Source organism: Pongo abelii, chromosome 8 (assembly GCF_028885655.2).
Source record: "Pongo abelii isolate AG06213 chromosome 8, NHGRI_mPonAbe1-v2.0_pri, whole genome shotgun sequence".
Lineage (NCBI taxonomy): Eukaryota > Metazoa > Chordata > Mammalia > Primates > Hominidae > Pongo > Pongo abelii.
The window spans coordinates 75,901,608-75,924,698 of record NC_071993.2 but is presented as its reverse complement, the minus strand read 5'-3'; the positions used below and the strand labels follow the sequence as shown (position 1 = coordinate 75,924,698).

Genomic DNA, 23,091 nt, shown 5'->3' with positions numbered 1-23,091 from the left:
CAAGGCACTGGTTCCAGGAGTCCCTGTGGATATCAAAATCCAAGGATGCTCAAGTTCATTATATAAAATGGTGTGTATTTGCATATAACCTATGCACATCCTCCCATATACTTAAATCATCTCTAGATTCTTATAATACCTAATATGATGTAAATGCTATGTCAATACTTGTAACAATATATTGCTTTTTTATTTGTATTTTTTATTGTTGTATTTCTTTCTTTCCTTCTTTTAATTTTTTTATTTTAAATTTTTTTTTAATAGAGATGGGGTTTCACTACATTGCCCAGGCTGGTCTCAACCTCTTGGGCCTCAAGCAATCTGCCCACCTAGGCCTCCCAAAGTGCTAGGATTATAGGCATGAGCCATTGTGCTCAACCCCCCCCTTTTTTTTTTGAGACAGAGTCTCGCTCTGTTGCCCAGGCTGGAGTGCAATGGCACGATCTCAGCTCACTGCAAGCAACCTCTGCCTCCCGTGTTTGAGCAATTCTCCTGGCTCAGCCTCCCAAGTAGCTGGGACTACAGGTGCGCACCACCACGCCCAGCTAACTTTTGTACTTTTAGCAGAGATGGAGTTTCACCACATTGGCCAGACTGGTCTGGAACTCCTGACCTCAGGTGATCCACCCACCTCAGCCTCCCAAAGTGCTGGGACTACAGGCATAAGCCACCACCCCCAGCCCCGACCCCTTTCAATATTTTTAGGTTTTTTTTTCTTTTCTTTTCTTTTTTCTTTTTATTTTCTTTCTTTCTTTTTTTAATATTTTTGATCAATGGTTGATTGAGTCCACAGAAACAGGACCTACAGCTATGGAGAACTGACTGCAGTTGGAGATTTCAATGCCTACTTTCAACAGTGGATGAAACAGCTAGACAGAAGATCATCAAGGAAACAGAAGACTTGAGTAACACTATAAACCAACTAGACCCAACAGATGCCTACAGAACACTCCACAACAACAGCAGACAACACATTCTCCTCAAAAGCACACGAAACATTCTCCAGAGTAGGCCACTTGTTAGCCCATTAAAGAAGTCTCAATAAATGTAAAGGACTGAAATAATAAAAAGCGTGTCCTTCAACCACAATAGAATGAAATTATGTAACAGATGGGAAAGGAAATTTGGGAAATTCAAAAAATTGTGGAAATTAAACAACATTCTCCAGTAGTAAAAAGACCTGGAGCTTCCTGGAGACATGACTGATTCTAGCATAAGTGCAGGGAAAAGACCAGGTGAGGCTAGAATCTCTTCTAGTACTAGAAAGTAAACCAGTACTCAAAAAAATAAATAAAAAGGAATACAGGAGTCAACCTGGAAGAGCTCCCAATGGCCGAAGCAAGAACAATTTGAGTAACAAAATAAGCAACATAGTATTGGATTATAACCCAAAGATAAAATTAATATCCATAACCCATACTTACATAAATAAAAGACTACATAAATAAATGGAGGAGAAGAGACAAACTTCCTTACAGAATTCCAAATAGCTTATCTAGCTAACTACCTAATCTCCTTTCCAGGAGATGGAGCTTAACTTCCCCTGGACCCTGAGTATGGGCTGCTCTCAGTAACTTGCTTCCAAAGAACAGAGCATGGAAAGACAGTAAAGAGTAACTTTACAGTGGAGAAACCTAGCAAACACTACCTCAGCCAGGTGATCAAGGTAAAGAGTCATGTTATTACCATGTGAAGAGGATGGCACTTTACCTCTGTGGTTTTCCTCCCAAGAACCCATAACCCCTGTCTAATCCTGAGAAAAACATCAGAAAAACCCCAATTGAAGGATATTCCACAAAATACCTGACCAGCAGATGCTAAGGAGACATGATGACTAACGTAATGTGGTATCCTGGATGGGATCCTGGAACAGAAAAAGGACATTAGGGGAAAACTACTGAGCCATACATAAAATTTGGAGTTTAGTTAATAGTAATGGACCAGAGCTAGGCACGGTGGCTCACAACTGTAATCCTAGCACTTTGGGAGGCCGAGGTAGAAGGATCACTGGAGCCCAGGAGTTCAAGACCAGGCTGGGCAACATAGAGAGATCTCGTCTCGACAAAAAATTTAAAAAAAAAAAACAGGCATGGTGGCACACACCTGTAGTCCCAGCTGGTTGGGAGGCTAAGGCAGGAGGATTGCTTGAGCCTGGGAGGTCAAGACTGCAATAAGCCATGACTGTACCACTGCACTCCAGCCTGGGTGAAAGAAACAGTGAGACCCTGTCTCAAAAAAAAAAAAAAAGTAATGGACCAGTGTAATTTCACAACTTGTGACAAATGTAGCATAGATACTACCATCAATGTAAGATTTGTTTTGTTTTGTTTTTTGTTTTTGAGACAGGGCCTCACTCTGTTGCCCAGGCTGGAATGCAGTGGTACAATCATAGCTCACTGCAACCTTGAGAGGCTCAAGTGAGCCTCTCCATTAACTGGGACTACAGGCACACACCACCACATCTGGCTAACTTAAAAAAAAAAAAAAATTTGTTAGCAGAAATGAGATCTCACTATGTTGCTCAGTCTGGTCTCAAACTCCTGGTCTCAAGCAGTCCTCCTTCCTTGGCCTCCCAAAGTGCTGAGATTATAGGTGTGAGCCACTGTGCCAGCCAAATATAAGATGTTAACAGAGGAAACTGAGTGAGCCATATATAGGAACTCTATGTAATATAGAGTTTGCAACTTTTCTGTAAATCTACAACTATTCAAAAATCTAAAATTTTATTTTTTTAAATGATCTGAGGCCTGCCAATAGCCATGGGAGTGAGCTTTTAAGCAGATCCTACCCTAGTTGACCTTTGAGATAACTGAAGCTCCAGCTGACACTTTAATTATACCCTTATAAGAGACCCTAGGCTGGGCATGGTGGCTCACGCCTGTAATCCCAGCACTTTGGGAGGCCAAAGTGGGTGGATAACATGAAGTCAGGGGTTCAAGACCAGCTGGGCCAACATGGGGAAAACCCGTCTCTACTAAAAATACAAAAATTAGCCAGGCTTCATGGAGCATGTCTGTAAACCCAGCTACTCAGGAGGCTGAGGCAGGAGAACAGCTTGAACCCATGAGGCAGAGGTTGCAGTGAGCTGAGATCGCACCACTGCACTCCAGCCTGAGGGACAGAGTGAGACTCCATCTCAAAAAAGAAGAAAAAGAGATCCTGGGCTAGAAGCGTCCAGCTAAGCTGCCCCAAGATTTCTGATCCACAGAAATTGTGAAATAATAAAAGTTTGTTGTTTTAAGCTGTTAAGTTTTGGAGCAATTTGTTACACAGCAATAATAACTAATAGAGTATACTTCCTTTTATGTAGAATATTCAGAAGTATCCCCCACAAAAACACTGGGATAATTTGCATTCCATTTGTTTGACAGTTATATTCTTCATTGTAAATAATAAATTCTCATTCTGGTTTTTAAAACAGATTCCACAGCAAATTTACTTAGCCTGAGGCCATCCCAAAAAACTTATTTTGAAGTATAAAAGCAAAATATATGTCAATGAATGCCAAATCTACATTCCTATCCCAGATTAATTTCCTACTAGACACATTCACTCGGACAGTACACGGCATCTCAAAATCAACACACCCAATATTCCTATATTTCCTATGTCAGTTACAATTCTCAGCATCCAACCCTAAGCCAAAAATAATTCATCCTTGACTTCTTTTCACTCACCCATGCACAGCCTCTCTACTCAAGCACTAAACCCTGCTGATAAATAGCTCCTAATTTTTTTTTTTTTTTTTTTTTTTGAGATAGAGCTGGGACCACAGGTGTGCACCACCATGCCTCATTCTGTTGCCAGGCTGGAGTGCCGTGGCGCGATCTCGGCTCACTGCAACCTCTGCCTCCCGGGTTCAAGCGATTCTCCTGCCTCAGCCTCTCAAGTAGCTGGGATTACAGGTGCATGCCACCATGCCCAGCTAATTTTTGTATTTTTTGTAGAGATGGGGTTTCACCATGTTGGCCAGGATGGTCTCAATCTCTTGACCTCATGATCTGCCCACCTTGGCCTCCCAAAGTACTGAGATTACAGGCGTGAGCCACTGTGCCCAGCCAAATATTTCTTAGAGAGCCTCCTGTATCTATCCCTAATACCATTGCTCTAGTTTAAGTATTCATCATCTCTACTGGTCCTTCTCCTAGTCTTCTCTCTTCTTACCCTCCCAATATCTACCCTCCACACTTTATTTATTTATTTATTTAGAGACAGGGTCTCACTCGCCCAGACTGGAGTGCAGTGGCACAATCTCAGCTCACCACAACCTCCATCTCACAGGCTCAAGAGATTCTCCTGCCTCAGCCTCCCAAGTAGCTGGGATTACAGGCATGTGCCACTACTGCCCGGCTAATTTTTGTATTTTTAGTACAGACAGGGTCTCACCATGTTGGCCAGGCTGGTCTTGAACTCCTGACCTCAAATGAGCCACATCCCTTGGCCTCCCAAAGTGCTGGGATTACAGGCGTGAGCCATCATGCCCGACCAACTCTCCACACTTTAATCAGAACTATCTAATTAAAACACTACATTGGGCTAGACGCAGTTGCTCACGCCTGTAATTCCAGCACTTTGGGAGGCCAAGACAGGCAGATCACGAGGTCAGGAGTTCAAGACCAGCCTGGCCAACATGGTGAAACCCTGTTTCTACTGAAAATACAAAAAGTAGCCAGGTGCGGTGGCAGGCACCTGTAATCCCAGCAACTCGGGAGGCTGAGGCAGGAGAACTGCTTGAACCCGGGAGGCGGAAGTTGCAGTGAGCTGAGATTGTGCCACTGCACTCCAGCCTGGGTGACAAAGCAAGACTCCGTCTCAGGGAAAACAACAAAACAAAACAAAAACCCACCACATTGGCTGGGAATGGTGGCTCATGCCTGTAATCCCAGCACTTTGTGTGGCCAAAAGAGGTGGATCACTTGAGGTGAGGAGTTTGAGACCAGCCTGGCCAACATTGTGAAACCCCGTGTCTACCTAAAAATATAAAAATTAGCCAGGCGTGGTGGTGTATGCCTGTAGTCCCAGCTACTCAGGAGGCTAAGGCAGGAGAATCACTTGAACCTGGGAGGCAAAGGTTGCAATGAGCTGAGATCACGCCACTGCACTCAAGCCTGGGAAACACAGTGAGACTCCATCTCAAAAACAATACAAAAAAAAACAAAAAACACTACATTGATCACCAATCTTAAAAGCCAAGCTCCACAGGGTAGCACACAAACTTCTCCAAGATCTGGTTCCTACCTACTTCCTTATTTTACAATGTTTCACCTGCTTAGAGTTTCCACTTCTGCCGTTATTTTGTACATCCATGCCTTGGATCTTACTACTGCGACCTCAACTGTAAATGCCTTTCCTATTTTTCACTGCCCCACTACATTTTACTTATCTTCCAACACTTAACTCAGGAGTTGTCTCCTTCAGAAAGCTTTCTCTGAAGCCCTAGACTGTGTGAATGGCCAGATTCTGTGCTCCCCAAACACTCTGTGCTTACCCTATTTTGTCACTTGCTATAGTTTAATGTAATTTATCTATGTAATGGAACGTATCTGTATGCTCTTGAAAGTCAGGGACAGGTTCACTTTATGTACTTGCATTTTTTTTTTTTTTTTTAGCTCATCCAACATTATAGAATGTACTTGGTTTTTGTTTTGTTTTGTTTTTGTTTTTTGAGATGGAGTCTTGCTCTGTTGCCGAGGTTGGAGCGCAGTGGCGCGATTTCGGCTCATTGCAACCTCCACCTCCCGAGTAGCTGGGATTACAGGCATGCAGCATCATGCCCGGTTAATTATTTTTGTATTTTTAGTAGAGACGTGGTCTCACCATGTTGCCCAGGCTGATCTTGAACTCCTGACCTCAAGTGATCCACCAGCTTCGGCCTACTAGAGTGCTGGGATTACAGGCATGAGCCACTGTGCCAAGCTGTACTTGTATTTTTTATGGATGGATGGAAACATATACTGACCTACTAGGAATTCAGTAATGCTCTCAAATCAATTTCCATTTATTAATAACAGCTGCATCTGCCTATATTGGAAAATCAGCAGCACATTACATCGGAAATATTATTTATTCTGCCCACAGAATAGTTCATATGAGTTACAGATTTCACTGGAATAATTTCCTGGCTCCCAATGTAGTTCTTAGGATACTGTACTTACTTTAAAAATTCTATTAAATTCACTGCTATTAAATAAGTTTAGCAGGAATGAACCAGATTCATTAACAATGCTATGACAAACACAAATAAATAAAACAGCATGGAACTAGAATTAACATTATTTCAATTACTAATCTCCACCCCCTATATAATAACCTAACAACCCATTTTAGAGATTCAGAAACTGAGGTGGCCGTGCACGGTGGCTCACGCCTGTAATCTCGGCACTTTGGGAGGCCGAGGCCAGTGGATCGTGAGATCAGGAGATCGAGACCATCCTGGCCAACATGGTGAAACCCCATCTCTACCAAAAATACAAAAATTAGCCGGGTGTGGTGGCACATGCCTGTAATCCCAGCTACTCGGGAGGCTGAGGCAAGAGAATTGCTTGAACCAGGGAGTCGAGGGTTGCAGTGAGCCGAGATCGCGCCACTGTACTCCAGTCTGGCGACAGAGCGAGACTCCACTACAAAAAAAAAACAAACAAAAAACAACAACAACAACAAAAAAACTGGGGTTCAGAAAAGTTAACTGGTTCAGAATCAATTCACTGGTAGCTGCTGTCAGAACTGGGACTCCTTAATTATGAAGTCAAGTCTAAGTTTTGCCATTTACTTTTTTGGTAAACTTTGAAACCTACTTTATCTCCTGGCTTTTTCATTTCTTGGTCCATGAAACAGTAACTTTGCAAGACTGCAGTGAAAATGAATTACTTAAAGTGTCCCTGCCCCCAGTGTGACCATCATTTTTTGCAGACTTAAAAACATACATATATGAATAATGAGATCTATATTTTTATCTACCACCAAGAAGCTTAAAATCTGGTTCGGGCTGGGTGCTCTGGCTCACGCCTGTAATCCCAGCATTTTGGGAGGCTGAGGCAGGTAGATCATGAGCTCAGGAGTTCAAGACCAGCCTGATCAACATGGTGAAACCCTGTCTCTATTAAAAATACAAAAATTAGCTGGGCGTGGTCATGTATGCCTGTAATCCCACTCAGGAGGCTGAGGCAGGAGAACTGCTTGAACCCAGGAGGCAGAGGTTGCAGGGAGCAGAGATCATGCCACTGCACTCCAGCCTGGGTGACAAAGCAAGACTCCACCTCAAAAAAAAAAAAATCACGTTGGGGGAAATGGTCTATTACTGTATTATCAATGCTGTATTTTCAAAGTTATTAATGTGCTTATGACACACTGAAAGCAGTACAATAATTTGATTTAAATGATTTAAGTAGCTATCTTTTAAAGCTGCTTTCCTTAGCCTTCACAGCAATTCACTGGAACAAAAAGAATGTTCAATTATTTTAATTATTTTCAAAAATTAGACAAAGAATATGTTTAGGTGCTTTCTTCCTTTTGAGTTTTCATTTGTTTACTTAGTATAATTATTAAGATTGAACAGGCCTTTTGGTTGCCAGATTCACAAAGAACACTTAGGTGACTTAGAGAAACAAAAAAGTATCAAGAATATAAACTGTGTAATTCAGTCTTGTCTTGAGAAACAATGTTGAACCATAATAAAGGAGATCAGTGCTTTCTAAAGACAACAGATACATAGGATGTAAACCAAAGAATAAGCATTTCACAGTCTTACACAAACTTAGTGTTTAAAAGGCATTAACTACCTTAATTAGACGAAATTTAGTGGATTTTGTTATATTTTTTAGATTATTTGCTTTTTATATAGGCAAAAGATTATGATAATCCAGTTTTTATGGTACTTTACAATGCCATTGGGGATATGTGAACAAATATCTTAACCAATTTTTCGTTAATGTGCCTTCCCTCCCCCCAGAGTGTAATCTCTTTCAGAAAATTTCTTTTTTTCTCTCAGGCTCTGCACGGAATTTTCCTCTCCTCTTCATCCTGATGGTGTAATACATGATCACGTGTTCGTTGTCTTGTTTTCCTCTGGGTCACATGGGTACTTCTATTTCCTTCTCCTTTTTCATCTTTTCTCTCATTATGGTCTCTAACAAGATCCTCTCCAGGGTCCCTCTGATCTCTATGCTAATAGGAAAGCACCGGAATGATGAAAAGGAAGACAAAGAGAAAAAAAAAGTCCCAAAAGCAGCTGGGAGTCTTTGGTTTTAACCATCTCTATGGAAACAATTCCACACAGATAGGTCTGGAAACAATTCTGTAGGGATCACTGGAACAGTGGTGAGCCAGTCTCACCAAGCCTTATTTACGGGATTCAACTTGCAAATGAGAATCGTTGACAAGACTTTTTTTTTTTTTAAGAAAAGTAGTAAAATAGGAAGCCAAATAAAATGTACATTTATGACTATGTAGCTGTTTTTTTTGTTTTTTTTTTTGTTTGTTTTGAGACAGAGTCTTGTTCTGTCACCCAGGCTGGAGTGCAGTGGCACGATCTCGGCTCACTGCAACCTCTGCCCCACCAGGTTCAAGCAATTCTTGTGCCTCAGCCTCCCAAGTAGCTGAGATTACAGGCATGTGCCACCACGCCCAGTTAATTTTTATAGTTTTAGTAGAGACAGAGTTTCATTATGTTGGCCAGGTTGCTCTCAAACTCCTGACCTCACGTGATCCACCTGCCTCGGCCTCCCAAAGTGCTGGGATTACAGGCATGAGCCACCACACCCAGCCTATATAGTGTATTTTTTAACTCAAAACTTCCTACTGTAATAATAAAAAGGCAAAAGGAATGTGTAAACCAATTTCAAGTCCTTCCTGAGCATGCACACTGGCAGAGTGCCTGACCCAAAGAAATTATGGCAAGCAAGCAAGCAAGCAAGCAAGCAAGCAAGCAGCAGCAGTTTGGTAGTGAAAAGTCAGTCATGTCATTAGAACGATTTTAAGATTGTGGCCCATAACCACACAAAATAAGCGGAAGGAATGCCAAATTCAATCAGGCAGTAAAACAAATTGTTTGAATTCAAGCAAGGAGTGAAGGAGATTACAGAATTCCATCTACCAAATCAGGTTGAAAGACTGAAAAGGATAAAAGTAGCCATGCAACTTGAACCCACGAGGACCAAGGGAAGAACTCCATCAGAATTGTGGGAGCTTAGAGTCTTATTAATACAGCAATTATTTTTTTAAACGGAGGGAGAGGGGTTGGGACTTACAGTGTCTTGGGACTCACAGTGTCAGTGATAATGGGACTATAAAGTTTCAGGCCTGTTCCAAAAGTCTCCAGCCAATAAGCTAGTAACCACAGGTCTCCTGAAATGGTAACTCCAGTGTTAATTAGGTGACATAACCTCAATTTTCCAAAAATGATGTCTGTTTCCTTAAGTTATAGATAAGTTATTTGTAACCTCACGAAGGTTCATAGTGTTTTAAGACCCTGGCTCTTGGGTAAAACCATATGGGACTCCCATTCTAGCTCTACCACTCAACTGTGTGACCTTGGGCAACTATTTTCACTTCTCTAGGACTTAGGGACTTCATCTATAAAATGAAGATACTTATTTTTCAGGGTTGTAAGAGTACAGTGTGTAGCATAAGCTACACACTGTACTCCACTTGCTCTTTACAACCCTGAAAAATAAATGTGAGCCATTGTTACTACAGCATCCTTGTTTGGTTTTCCATCTCTTTTAATGATAATAACACTGTCCTTTCTTCCTTCCACTGAATATTTTTAGGGAGTGGGCCATTGGGGGTATGTGAGCACCATGACTTAGGGAATTCTTACTGTCCCACACTCATCTTAAGCAGGTTTGAGGATGAATTAAAGCCTTAAAATGAAGTTTCCATTAAATGAAGGTAATGGAAACTTACCCGTCTCCATCCTACACACTGCAGATCTCATGGGAGAAAAAATTATACATCCGCCTACGTTGCTAACACCTCTCACCCTACCCACAACAGGCTTCCCAATGTCTGTACCACAAAGTTGAAAGTCTTTTGGCCGGACATTGAAGACTGTCTACAATCTAGCTTCATCCACCTTTCTAACATTACCCCATCTTCCTGACACCCACGTATGTTCCTACCTTTGCTCTTGAACTTCCACTGATTTTTATTTTTTTTTTTGGAGGGGGGGGAGGTGGGACGGAGTCTCTCTCTGTCTCCCAGGCTGGAGTGCAGTGGCGCGATCTCGGTTCAATGCAAGCTCTGCCTCCCGGGTCCACGCCATTCTCCTGCCTCAGCCTCCTGAGTAGCTGAGACTACAGGGGCCCGCCACCACGTCCGGCTTTTGTGTGTACGTGTGTGCGTGCGTGCGTGCGTGTGTGTGTGTATTTTTAGTAGAGACAGGGTTTCACCATGTTAGCCAGGATGAACTTGCACTGATCTCTTTACCAGGCTTCCCCTTAACCCTTTGCGCAGAAATTCGGGGTTTTTCTCTGTTTTTGAGACAAGAGTCTCGGTCGGTCTCCCAGACTGGAGTGCACTGGTGCAATCACGGCTCACTGCAGCCTCAACCTCCAGGGCACAAGCCATCCTTTTGTCCAGCCTCCTGAGTAGCTGGAACTACTCGGGAGTCCCATCTACTCCCGTGCGCTGCCATCACGCCCAGCTAATCTTTGTATTTTTTGTAGAGACAGCGCCTCACTATGTTGCCCAGGCTGGTCTCCAACTCTTAACGCTCAAGCGATCCTCCCCCTCGGCCTCTCAAAGGCGTAAGCCACCGCGGCCGGCCTTTTTTGGAACTTAAAAAAAAGGCCATAATGTATCATTAGGAACCTTGATGACATGACAGCAAAACCAAAATGTACTTATTTATTAGGTGTCACTTGGAAGCGCGATTTTCAACAACGCAAAACTATAGAAAACAACCCAAAGTCGGCCTCCACAGGCTAATGAGTCCCCGAGGCACTGACTGGCGGGAGAGATGAAAACGCGAAGGTCAGAGGAGAAAAAGAGGAAGGATTTGCAGAGAGAACGGTAACGTGGTGGACAAGAATACACCCAAGAAACCCGGATCCCGCGCGGCACACCGGGACGAAGCGCGCTGGGGGGCGGCCAGCACCTCCGGGCCAGGGGAAGGAGGCGGACACCCAGCTTGAGAGCCGAAATCGGCCCCGGTGGACGCTTTCATCTTCACGGCCCAGAAACACTCCTGTTTTTCGCCGCACAATGCAAACATGGTGGACCAGAAAACCCGCCCCGCGTCTGCCGGCCGAACCACGTGGCGCCCTTTCCGCGCCGTCGATGCCTAGCCAGGGCGGGGCCCTCACGGAATTTGTTCACGGTGGGGGCAGATCACCGGAGAACTTCTCCAGAGCGCGACGGCATGGTTCCTTCTACACGCTGGCAGAACTGCCATTGCCATCGCCCCGAAGCGGCAGAATGGTACGCTCTGAAAACTGGATGGTTCTACCGTAAGCAAGAAAGACGGTGCGCGTTGCAGCTCTTTAACTGGAACAGCCTCTGCTCTGCCTACCTCGCCCCCAACAGCTGCGCAGCCCACCACCGCGCAGGCGCGCTGTGTGCCGTCAGCGCCAGGCGAACCCGACTTTCCCGTCTCGCGAGAGTGGGGCCGGTCGCCTTCGCAGTTCTCGCTCCGCCCCCCACTTCTTGCTCGCTCCCTCCCATCCCCCCAAGCCAGTAGCTGTGCTGCGCAGCTCCCTAAGCGGTTGTCACTGCTGGAGACGGTTGGGAGAACCGTTGTGGCGAGCGCTACACAAGGCAAACGACTTCTCCCTTCTCTGAACTGGACCCAGCGAGCACCAGAGTCGGCGTAACTATCGCCTGACAGGGTATCTGAAGTAAAAGGGGGTAGGTTGGGCTGGTGGTTTCGAGAGCGGAGTCGGGAGAAGGACGAAAGGCCGGGAGGGGCTGGGTTGGGGGGTAGTGGGGTGGTCGCCGCTCGGAGGCCGCCGCTCGGAAGCGGCGGAGCTGCGCCTCCCCGACCATCTCCCACTTCAAGGAGGGCGGCCTGCCGATGGGAGGACTTGCTCAGGTGGAATTCAGTGGACGACGCCGAGGCCCGAAGTAGGGGACATCCAGCATTTCCCCCTTTCCCTGCTGGCTTGGCCTCCGCCATTTTGGGTACAGTGGCGCGGCCACCTCGGCTTCCCGCCCTTCCCCGCTCTTTTTACTTTTTGTTCCCCAGCTTCCGAAAACTGATCTAGAAGCCCAGGGGAGGGGGTGGTCAAAGCTCCCTGGAAGGGATGAGGGTGGGCAGTGAAGCGAGCAGGGAAAGGCCGGGCAGTTGGGTGGAGGGAGGATCGGGGTTGCTGGGCGCGCTCCCGATGGAAATGGCGCCGGATGGGCCTGGCCTCCCCCCGCGGCCTCCCTTCCTCCGCAGTCTCGGCAGGGCTACCTGGGCTGACGGGACTGCGAGTGACTTCTGACGCAGATTCCCAAGATGAGAGAGGCTGGAGCTGGGGGAGGAAAGCCAATGGCGACGAAGGTGCTCAACTCCCAAATCCAGGACAAAGGAGGCAGACGGTCTCCTTTGTAATTCTGCCGCCCGGTGGCGAAGGGTTTTAAGCCAGGCTTGGCTGCTGGCGGGAGGGGGAAGGGGCGTACTCTCCCTAGCTCTCTGGTCTCTAGGGCAGCTAGATAAACGGAAAGTCTCCTGGGAGGAATAAAGGACGCTTAGCCGGCCCTTATATTCCAGATTTGGAACTTCGAAAAGAGTACGTACTGATTTTCCAAAGGGTTTTTTTTTTTTTTTTTCATGTTTAAACGTTAATAAGGACTTCGGGGATGATTTTGTAAGCAGAAAAGTGGGTGATTTATCAAATAGGAATGTGAAATGGGCATGGTTCAAGTAGGTCGTCTGGGCCCAGTGAACTATGATTGTTGCTTTTTGAACTTTGGGGGTGGGGGTGGGTGATGTAGCAATTGTTTTGCGTAGTTTGGCGTATATATGTTAGAATTTGTTTTTAAGTTTTACTTTTGGGAAACATTTAAAACAACCCAGTGATGGTAGATGTGTGTGTATTGAAATTGAGTTCCTTTCGATATTAAATCTTCCAAGAGTTGTATTTTGTGCAGTTTTTTTTTTCGATGGCATTAAGGCTCTAGAAATACAATACTTCAAAATACGGTTATGGCTTATTTTCTTTTGGTAGCTAGGCATGTTTTTTCTTTAGTGTAGTGTATAGTACACTGTAATCGTATTTTAAACAAGGGAATAAGCCTACTAAACAGAAAAACAAATTGTAAACCCAGTCACGAGGTGGTGGTGTGATTCGGATGAGGGTCCTGAGAACTTGATCCGTAATTTTCGTTGAAGACACAGTACAAAAGGGACGAGAAAGGCCTGAGAGTAAGAATTTCTGATAATTCATGTAAAACTTTATAAGAATATTGTTACCTACTTTTCCAGCTCTAAAAATAAACAAAAACTTACTATTGTTTAAGATGTTCAGTGATGCTTTGTCAAGATTGCCAAGGAAAAGTTTACGAAAATCTTACCTTGAAACAGTAGGTTTGAGTGACCCTTTGAAGAGATAGCCCAGACTGTCCTATGAAGTTATATATAACAAATAGCTTTACTAATTGGATTGGACTACACACCTTTTTTCTGTCCTCTTTTTCATTTGTGCCGTTATCTGGAAATCCATCTAATTGCCTTTTTAAAATAATGTTATCTTTGATTTCCTTGTTTTGGTAAACAACTGACTGAACTGCAGTAGATAAAAACCTGGTTCTAGTAAACTAACATTTTAGAGACCTTACCTCCTTAAGCTATTAGGGGTGTGTCTAGTTTTTTGTTTTTGTAAAGAGCAAGCCCATTGGGAAGGAATGATGTAAATTTTCTGTTAAACTTAAATCATCAGCACTTTTTCCAAAAAATAAAATTCATTCTCATTTCTTGACCACTGGGCTACCATTTAGAAAGTTATTTATTGATGCGTAAAATCCTTTATGTATTACTTCAGAAGATAGGCTATGCCTCCATTTTAAGAGGATTCTCTATTTCATTTGTTCTTCAGTGGATTTTTTTCTTTAACGACTTTGGTATATAATTCACATACCGTAAACTTCACCAATTTTAAATGTACAGTTTAGTGGATTTTAGTACATTCACAGCGTTGTGTGACCGTCACTACAATTTAATTTTAGAACATTTTTGTCACTCCAAAAAGATATCCATACCCTTTACTGGTCATTCCCATTGCTGGCATCCTCCCTCCCCTCAAGCCTCAGACAATCGTGAATACAAATGGAATCATACAGTATGTAGTCTTTTGTGACTGGCTTGTTTCACTTGGTGTAATGTTTAGAAAATTATACTTAAAGTCTCATAAAACTGACCAAAGCTATCCTCATATTTTAACTGTGGTATCTTTTACTGGTACTAGCACCTAGAATTCTTAAAGCAGAGTAGTGATTAGCCGTGACATTGTTGCAAAGAAAGGTTGAGGTGGATTATCCTGAATAATTAGTAAACTGTTTTAAGTAGTTTCTGACAGCTTTATTAGAGCAGATTGCTTCTTCCTGTGCCCTTAGAGTTTTTCTTGTTTTTGTTTTGTAGGTAGGATTTTTAGTTTTGAAGGGGTTGGTAGAGTGAGGCTGTTTTTATTGTATGTGCTTTGCATACACGGTCACCCTATAAAATTGACTAAGTGTTCCGAATTTGGTTGGGTTTTCCGCAATTAAAAATTGTGTTAACAGTTTAGTGTTTCTTACAGATAACACTGATAACACTTTTTTGTTTTCATTGGGTCTTATCATTGGTACAGACTGATCCAAAAATCCAATTGGCTTGCTAGTATTTTTTTCCTGTGAATTGCTAAGATTTATGGGTAAATTAATTTTTTTTTTTTTTTTTTCAAGCATTTGCTCCTTAAATGCAAATCGTACCACTAAGATCCTCTCACAACAGATTAAGGTCGAATGTGCAGAGTTCTTCAATTTTTCATGAGGCAGTGAGGGTAGATTTGTAACACTTTTTGCTTTCTGTGTAAATCACCCTTTATGGGAAACACTTATTTTTTAGGTTGGTGCTATTAAAAAAAATAAATAAATAAAACGGTAGGCATTTTCAAAACGTCTCTGAACTTTTTTTTTTTTCCAAACTGGGTTGGGGCCTCCTCCTCTCAGAGCTACTCTTTAGAATAGTATTAAACTGTTAAAAGCCTTTGCTGGCTTTGGGAAATAAAATTTTTAACAATTCTCAGTTCTTTCCAAGGCTTGAATTGTTTTCTGTCCTTTAAGGTTCACGTATTTTTTGTATGGTATAGCCCATTGGCTTTTGCAAGGCCCGTTAAAATCCAGTAACAATTGCCATCAGTAAATGCTTACCATGAGGCAGACCAAGCACTTGAATAGTCCAGTGAGGTATAGGTACAACTGCTGTAGTTTACAATTGAAGAGGCTCAGAGGTAAAGTGGTTCAGGTAGCCAGTGAATGGCAGAGTAGGATTCAGACCCAGAACATTCATACGATTTATTTGTGTGCATAACAACTAGTTGTAATGTCAGTTAAAAGTTTGTATTCCCATTTTGGTTTTCTATGTCTAGAGTGGCACCTAGGGCTGAAGGTGATTGACACTAGAGGTACTTAACCACTTCCAGAGAATTTCTACATTAGCTTATTTTAAGTGCATGAATTCTAGGAAAAAAAATTTTACCCTTTGCCGATGCCACCCCTAAGAGTTGCACCAACAAATAGATGACATGAAATTAAGCATTAGTGAATGCTGTTGATACGAAATATGATCTTCAAACATAAAGGAATCAAATGAACAAACTGTTTTGTTTACAGGGGAGGAGGTGGTGAGGGAAAGGTTTGAAATACTCAGGTGAGTAGGATTCCTACAGCTGCATAGTGAGATTTGTAAGGTTCTGGTAAGTTTCTGCAGCTGAAGGACTTCTGCATTCACCTCTTTTGTAAATATGGAATTTTAAAAGGAAGGATGGTTGCCTCTGGGGAAGGGAACTGAGGTCATTTTGGAGGGGAAGGGGGGCTTCTAGATGTACCTTTTATGCTTTATTAAAAAGTATATTACCTATTAAAGTTTGTGTTTAAATCTATTTGATTAAAAAGTTGCATAAACTGGTTTCTAAACACTGTCTCCAGTGGCTTCAAAAACACAGGTACTGTTGGAAGGCATTCACTTTTGAGTGGCCTTTGACCTCAGTTTTAATCTAATTAATTCAGTCATTTCATAATTTTGCTCTTGGTGAGTTTAAACTAGATTTGGCTAAAATAGAGGTGGGAGTGTTGGCCCTTCAAAGACAGTTTGATGTGTTCAAAATTGTAGTGCATTTAAAAGGGTTAGACTTCTGTGATATTTTTCCAACATCAATCAGTACTCATTGCATTTTTTTACTTAGGCTCTTGATGTTAGTGGGTACTGGTATTATATGCAACTTCTGAATAAGTTTTGAAGAATTTGAGTAATCAGTTGAATAAAAACCTGAAAAGTGGTGAATGAAAATTTGAGAGATAAGGAAAGGCTAGAGATGGCATTCAGGGGACACAAATAGTTTGAAGACTCTGGTAGTAGAATTATGCAAGTTTTCTTAAAATTAGGCAATATATAATATTGATACTAAGAAATTCAGTACTTTTCCATAGGAGGGGTCAGGTCTCATTGCCTTTTCCCTACCCCAAAATATGAAAGGTGGTCTACAGTTTTGTCGTGGCATTGTCACAGCAGTTGGCCCCATGTTACATTTCCTCTTGTGGCACCTCTGAGAGGTGTTTCTTCATTACCTCTTGACAAGAGTATATTTTGATTGACTGCTCTATGTGCTTGTTTATTTTTTATAGCATTTAAATCAAACGGTATTGAGATGGATTGGGTTATGAAACATAATGGTCCAAATGACGCTAGTGATGGGACAGTACGACTTCGTGGACTACCATTTGGTTGCAGCAAAGAGGAAATAGTTCAGTTCTTTCAAGGTACCTCTAGTATTAGTCAAAGTTTAGTAGTATTGTAATTTTATATTTGTATTGTTGTACTGTTTTTAATCTGTGAAACCCATTTGATTTTTGGAACTTTTAAGTTTAACTATGATAGTCTTGGTTAATGTATTAAAATAATATGCTCCAGTTAATATTCAATACAGAATGTGTAGAATATGTAAAACCTAATTAATGTGCAGTAACATATTTGAGAATTGTGATGAAATGAACCGTGAATTAGTATATGGAGCATATATTTGATTTGTAGCCTTTTTTCATGTAATATAGGTGGGCTTTTAGAGTGTGTGTAATTACACAGTGTTTTTACACTGGTCGCAAAAAATTTATTTAATCCAGTAATATTTGAAAAAATCTTTCGTTTGTATTATGGGGTGATGGGAAACTAAGCTTTTTTGTTTTGTTTTGTTTTGTTTTGTTTAGACTTGTTTTAAATATTTGATTCAGATGGGAATGTTTCAGCCTTTAACACTGTTCCCCTTGATGGGGTTATTTGTCCTTGGGTTAAAGGGTTGGAAATCGTGCCAAATGGGATAACATTGACGATGGACTACCAGGGGAGAAGCACAGGGGAGGCCTTCGTGCAGTTTGCTTCAAAGGAGATAGCAGAAAATGCTCTGGGGAAACACAAGGAAAGAATAGGGCACAGGTGGGGATGGAGAGTTTGGGATGGTGTTAAATTTTTATTTTTGGGGGTTGTGGGTCACTATTGCTTAAATGGGGGGGTAGCCATAACATTTTTCTGGGGTAGTTTAAAAGAATTGATAATTATCTAAATTTAACTTGAAAACTACAGATTTGGGTGGGGAATTAATGCTAATAGTTAAATTAAAATTAGATTGTTTCCATTTCTCTATAGGATGTTGTTGATAAATGCTTTTGTATAATCACCTATTTCCTTTAAAACACCTATTATGTACTAAAAGAGACAAAGTAAAAATATATTTATACTTTATGAATTGTTTTCCGTGACTAATTTCTTTGTAAAACTTAAATAATTAAGTTCTTAGGTTTAAACTGTTAACTTATGGTGTATATAGGCAATTTAAATTGGGTTATGTATCTAGATATAGAAAAACTTACTGCATTTTGCCCAGTATCTAATTTACACTAATACATTTATGCTGAAACCTGTACCTTAAAACGTTTTTAAATAGGTATATTGAGATCTTCAGAAGTAGCAGGAGTGAAATCAAAGGATTTTATGATCCACCAAGAAGATTGCTGGGACAGCGACCGGGACCATATGATAGACCAATAGGAGGAAGAGGGGGTTATTATGGAGCTGGGCGTGGAAGTATGTATGACAGAATGCGACGAGGAGGTGATGGATATGATGGTGGTATGTGTATCTAATGAACAAAGGTTCTGTTGTCATTTTCTTAATGTTCCTGACACTTTGTCAAGAAATACAGAAATGGCAGTAATTTCAGTACCTATTAGGTTTTAAAACCTGTTCATGAAAATATGGATTCCCATGGCTAGCTGTGGGACTTGATTGATGCACATATTGGCACCTAGAAAACTTACACAGAAATTAAAATTAAGATGTTGGCATATTTTGACCTTTTTTTGCCTAAGGATGAAATTTAATTTACATGTTTGAACTTAATTAACCTTTTGAGATTTTAAATTTCCATCACATGTTGACTGCTTCTTTCATAGGTTTTAAGTTGGGAATTGCAGACTTGCAATCAAGTTACACAGACTGTTAGCACAAAATGTTTTTGTAAACTGAACTATAAAATTTATCTCTGGAAAGTGTGTACTCATGTATTTCTCCTTAAATTACACAGGTTATGGAGGTTTTGATGACTATGGTGGCTATAATAATTACGGCTATGGGAATGATGGCTTTGATGACAGAATGAGAGATGGAAGAGGTAAAATAAATATTAAAGACATTTTTATTCATAGGTAAATTTTAGTATTTGCTTTGCAAGCTCTTAGTGGTAATATAGGAAACTTGTATAAAGTTAATTCAGACAAATTTCAGTGCATTCCTATATAGAGCTTTATACCTTGTATAGTATGTATGTATACTTCCGTACTTGTATCTGTAATAGTTTATAATCTTGGCAAATTGTATTTTCCAGGTATGGGAGGCCATGGCTATGGTGGAGCTGGTGATGCAAGTTCAGGTTTTCATGGTGGTCATTTTGTACATATGAGAGGGTTGCCTTTTCGTGCGACTGAAAATGACATTGCTAATGTGAGTAATTTTTAATAACTATTAGTGGTTTTATACTTATCCTGGTATCTAAATCTTTAAGCATTCTTAATGTTCTCATGTTCATAGCTTAATACCAAAATCCCTTGAATATAAAAATAGATCTACCTTTCTTTTTTTGAGATGGAGTCTTGCTCTGTCCCCCAGGCTGGAGTGCAGCAGTGGTGTGATTTCTGCTCACTGCAAGCTCTGCCTCCCGGGTTCACGCCATTATCCTGCCTCAGCCTCCCGAGTAGCTGGAACTATAGGTGCCCGCCACCACACCCGGCTAATTAGATCTACCTTTTAATTCTAATCACTGATGGATATTTTTGTATCCATTGTGTGTTAACCTACATAGGATTCAAGCAAGTAAAAAGCTACATTTGTGAAGTCCAGTTAAGAGTATAATGAAAGACTGATCAGCATAGAATGGTGATGACTATACCATTTTGTGCTGGTGTCTTTTGTTGTACTGTTTTTTGTTGTTTTTTGGGTTGTTTTGTTTTCTTTTTTGAGACAGTGTCTTGCTCTGTCGCCCAGGCTAGAGTGCAGTGGCGCGATCTCGGCTCAATGCAACCTCCACCTCCCGGGTTCAAGTTATTCTGCCTCAGCCTCCTGAGTAGCTGGGATTACAGGCACACACACCACCACTCCCGGCTAACTTTTCGGATTTTTAGTAGAGATGGGGTTTCACCATGTTGATCGGGCTGGTCCTGACCTCGTGATCCGCCTGCCCTGGCCTCCCAAAGTGCTGGGATTATAGGCTGAGCCACTGCACCTGGCCTGTATTAGGGTTTGAAAGAGTGTATATATAAATATTAGTGATTCGGTTTGGCTTTCTAGGCTAGATAGTGATTAGAAACTGAGGAGTTGGAAATAACAGGAATAGATGCTGCTGTTGTCACTGATGTGAGGAAACTGGTTGATTTCAGATTTGTTAGGAGGTCAGCAAACTTCAGTCCATGGGCTAAATCCAGTCACACCATTCCTCTACCTGTTGAGTGGTTACATTAGAGACCTAATGGCCATTCAAGCCAAAAGTACTGACACTCTGGCTTTAAAAGCAATGGTGTGCTCTAGATCTTACTGGGAATCAACTGGCCTGAGTTCCAAGTGCTTTTAATGATAGTTTAAAACCTGGCTAACTTGTGATTAGAACCAAATGATACCTTTTGGGGAACAATTTCATATAGTTTTAAATAGTTGCTTTATTCAAACCACATGGTTCCAAATCATGATATCCCCTATTTCTCTCTCTCGCTCGCTCTCTCTCTCTCTGTGTGTATTTTTTTTTTTTTTTTTTCTGACAGTCTCCCACTCTGTCTCTCTGAGGCTCGAGTGCAGTGGCGTGATCTCGGCTTACTGCAGCCTCCACCTCCTGCGTTCAAGCGATTCTCTGTCTCAGCCTTCTGAGTAGCTGGGATTACAGGCGTGAGCCACTGCGCCCTATCTGCTTATTTTAAAAGCAGTAAATTCTTTACATTATCCCTAAGTGTATATATTCACAGAACCTCTGTAGTTGACTAAGTTGTTAGTCTGGCAGGGCAGTGGAAGGGTTTTGTTTTAATTGATGAGGAAAAATCAAGGTATGTGGTAATTTACTTTTAATATTCTCAATAGAAAAGTAAATCAGTGTTTCCTTTTATTTAGTTCTTCTCACCACTAAATCCAATACGAGTTCATATTGATATTGGAGCTGATGGCAGAGCCACAGGAGAAGCAGATGTAGAGTTTGTGACACATGAAGATGCAGTAGCTGCCATGTCTAAAGATAAAAATAACATGCGTAAGTGATGTCTTTGGCATGCTATCTTATTTCCTGAACGTGAATTTATAAAATAAGAGGCTCTAAGATCTGTAGGCAATGCTTGGCAGTTGTTGGGATTTAAAACCATTTGACCTCTATAATTGCTTTCTGTGGGCTTTATATATCGCTGTACTAGTAATAAGCATACTTTGTTTAATATTACTTAATTGATCTTTTTTACAAAGCTTGTATTGATGAATTTGATCCATCATTCTTTTCTCCCCTGTTACTCTTTCTTTTTTTCTTAAAGAACATCGATATATTGAACTCTTCTTGAATTCTACTCCTGGAGGCGGCTCTGGCATGGGAGGTTCTGGAATGGGAGGCTACGGAAGAGATGGAATGGGTATGTAAAGTTTTTAAAATATGCAGGGTTAGCTGCTTATCAATGAGTCTCAATTTTTTTTCTTTTTTTTTTTTTTTTAAAGATAATCAGGGAGGCTATGGATCAGTTGGAAGAATGGGAATGGGGAACAATTACAGTGGAGGATACGGTACTCCTGATGGTTTGGGTGGTTATGGTAAGTATCTCTAGTTCAGTTTGTGTTAGTCCCCATATGTAGTGCAAACTTTAAAGTGCAGGTATTACTTTTATTATTTTATGCACAGATATCTCCTGCTGAGTGATTCTTAATATCTTTTTCTTAAGGTCGTGGTGGTGGAGGCAGTGGAGGTTACTACGGGCAAGGCGGCATGAGTGGAGGTGGATGGCGTGGGATGTACTGAAAGCAAAAACACCAACATACAAGTCTTGACAACAGCATCTGGTCTACTAGACTTTCTTACAGATTTCTTTTGTATTTTAAGAACTTTATAATGACTGAAGGAATGTGTTTTCAAAATATTATTTGGTAAAGCAACAGATTGTGATGGGAAAATCTGTTTTCTGTAGGTTTATTTGTTGCATACTTTGACTTAAAAATAAATTTTTATATTCAAACCACTGATGTTGATACTTTTTATATACTAGTTACTCCTAAAGATGTGCTGCCTTCATAAGATTTGGGTTGATGTATTTTACTATTAGTTCTACAAGAAGTAGTGTGGTGTAATTTTAGAGGATAATGGTTCACCTCTGCATAAACTGCAAGTCTTAAGCAGACATCTGGAATAGAGCTTGACAAATAATTAGTGTAACTTTTTTCTTTAGTTCCTCTTGGACAACACTGTAAATATAAAGCCTAAAGATGAAGTGGCTTCAGGAGTATAAATTCAGCTAATTATTTCTATATTATTATTTTTCAAATGTCATTTATCAGGCATAGCTCTGAAACATTGATGATCTAAGAGGTATTGATTTCTGAATATTCATAATTGTGTTACCTGGGTATGAGAGTGTTGGAAGTTGAATTCTAGCCCTAGATTTTGGAGTAAAATCCCTTCAGCACTTGACTGAAATACCAAAAATGTCTCCAAAAAATTGATAGTTGCAGGTTATCGCAAGATGTCTTAGAGTAGGGTAAAGGTTCTCGGTGACACAAGAATTCAGTATTAAGTACATAGGTATTTACTATGGAGTATAATTCTCACAATTGTATTTTCAGTTTTCTGCCCAGTAGAGTTTAACTGTATAAATGATGACTTTAAAAAAATGTAAGCAACAAGTCCATGTCATAGTCAATTAAAACAATCCTGCAGTTGGGTTTTGTATCTGATATCTGCTTGGAGTTTTAGTTTAAAGAATCTATATGTAGCAAGGAAAAGGTGCTTTTTAATTTTAATCCCTTTGATCAATATGGCTTTTTTCCAAATTGGCTAATGGATCAAAATGAAACCTGTTGATGTGAATCCAGTTATTGAACTTGTTACTTGTTTTTGCCAGAAATGTTATTAATAAATGTCAATGTGGGAGATAATAGTATGGCGTCTGTCCTAGAATGCTTTGTGTCAGTTACTAATTCTAAAATCAAATTGGTAGAAGGTACTACATAGGATGTCTATGATTTAGGAGAGGGAGCCGGGGTAGCCTGTATATGTGGAGCCTCTTGACTGAAGCTATGATTCATCTTAATGCTTGTACCCACTTCCTTTAATGAGCAATTTAAATATTAGGGCATACACCACCTGTCTTTTTTGAAAGTTGCATGTGTTTTATTTTCCCAGGATTACCCTCTTA

At 41.1% G+C, this 23,091-nt stretch overlaps 2 protein-coding genes across 19 annotated transcripts in view; one reads left to right on the top strand and one right to left on the bottom strand.

The window, feature by feature from the left end:
* Positions 1 to 12,703, bottom strand: part of PBLD (phenazine biosynthesis like protein domain containing) — a 49,023-nt gene extending 36,320 nt beyond the window's left edge. The window contains exon 1 of one of the 8 annotated variants that reach the window (XM_024252971.3): positions 12,392 to 12,703. The gene's annotated coding sequence lies outside the window, so the exon portion shown is untranslated. The remainder of the gene's footprint in view (positions 1 to 12,391) is intronic. The other 7 variants (XM_024252970.3, XM_063727036.1, XM_063727034.1 and 4 more) reach the window with 7 other exon arrangements.
* Positions 11,658 to 22,833, top strand: HNRNPH3 (heterogeneous nuclear ribonucleoprotein H3). Of its 11 annotated transcripts, none has more exons than XM_024253503.3 (10): positions 11,658 to 11,844; positions 16,801 to 16,935; positions 17,467 to 17,605; positions 18,114 to 18,253; positions 18,753 to 18,839; positions 19,053 to 19,168; positions 20,819 to 20,954; positions 21,226 to 21,321; positions 21,404 to 21,496; positions 21,625 to 22,833. In XM_024253503.3, the coding sequence occupies exons 2-10, from the start codon at positions 16,824 to 16,826 to the stop codon at positions 21,699 to 21,701; spliced, it is 996 nt and encodes a 331-aa protein (XP_024109271.1). In that variant the 5' UTR covers positions 11,658 to 11,844; positions 16,801 to 16,823; the 3' UTR covers positions 21,702 to 22,833. The 11 variants fall into 11 exon arrangements, with proteins under 11 accessions (XP_024109271.1, XP_024109269.1, XP_024109266.1 ...); XM_024253501.3 differs by having other exon boundaries at positions 18,114 to 18,280; XM_024253498.3 differs by having other exon boundaries at positions 18,114 to 18,298.
* Positions 22,834 to 23,091: the final 258 nt, after the last annotated feature.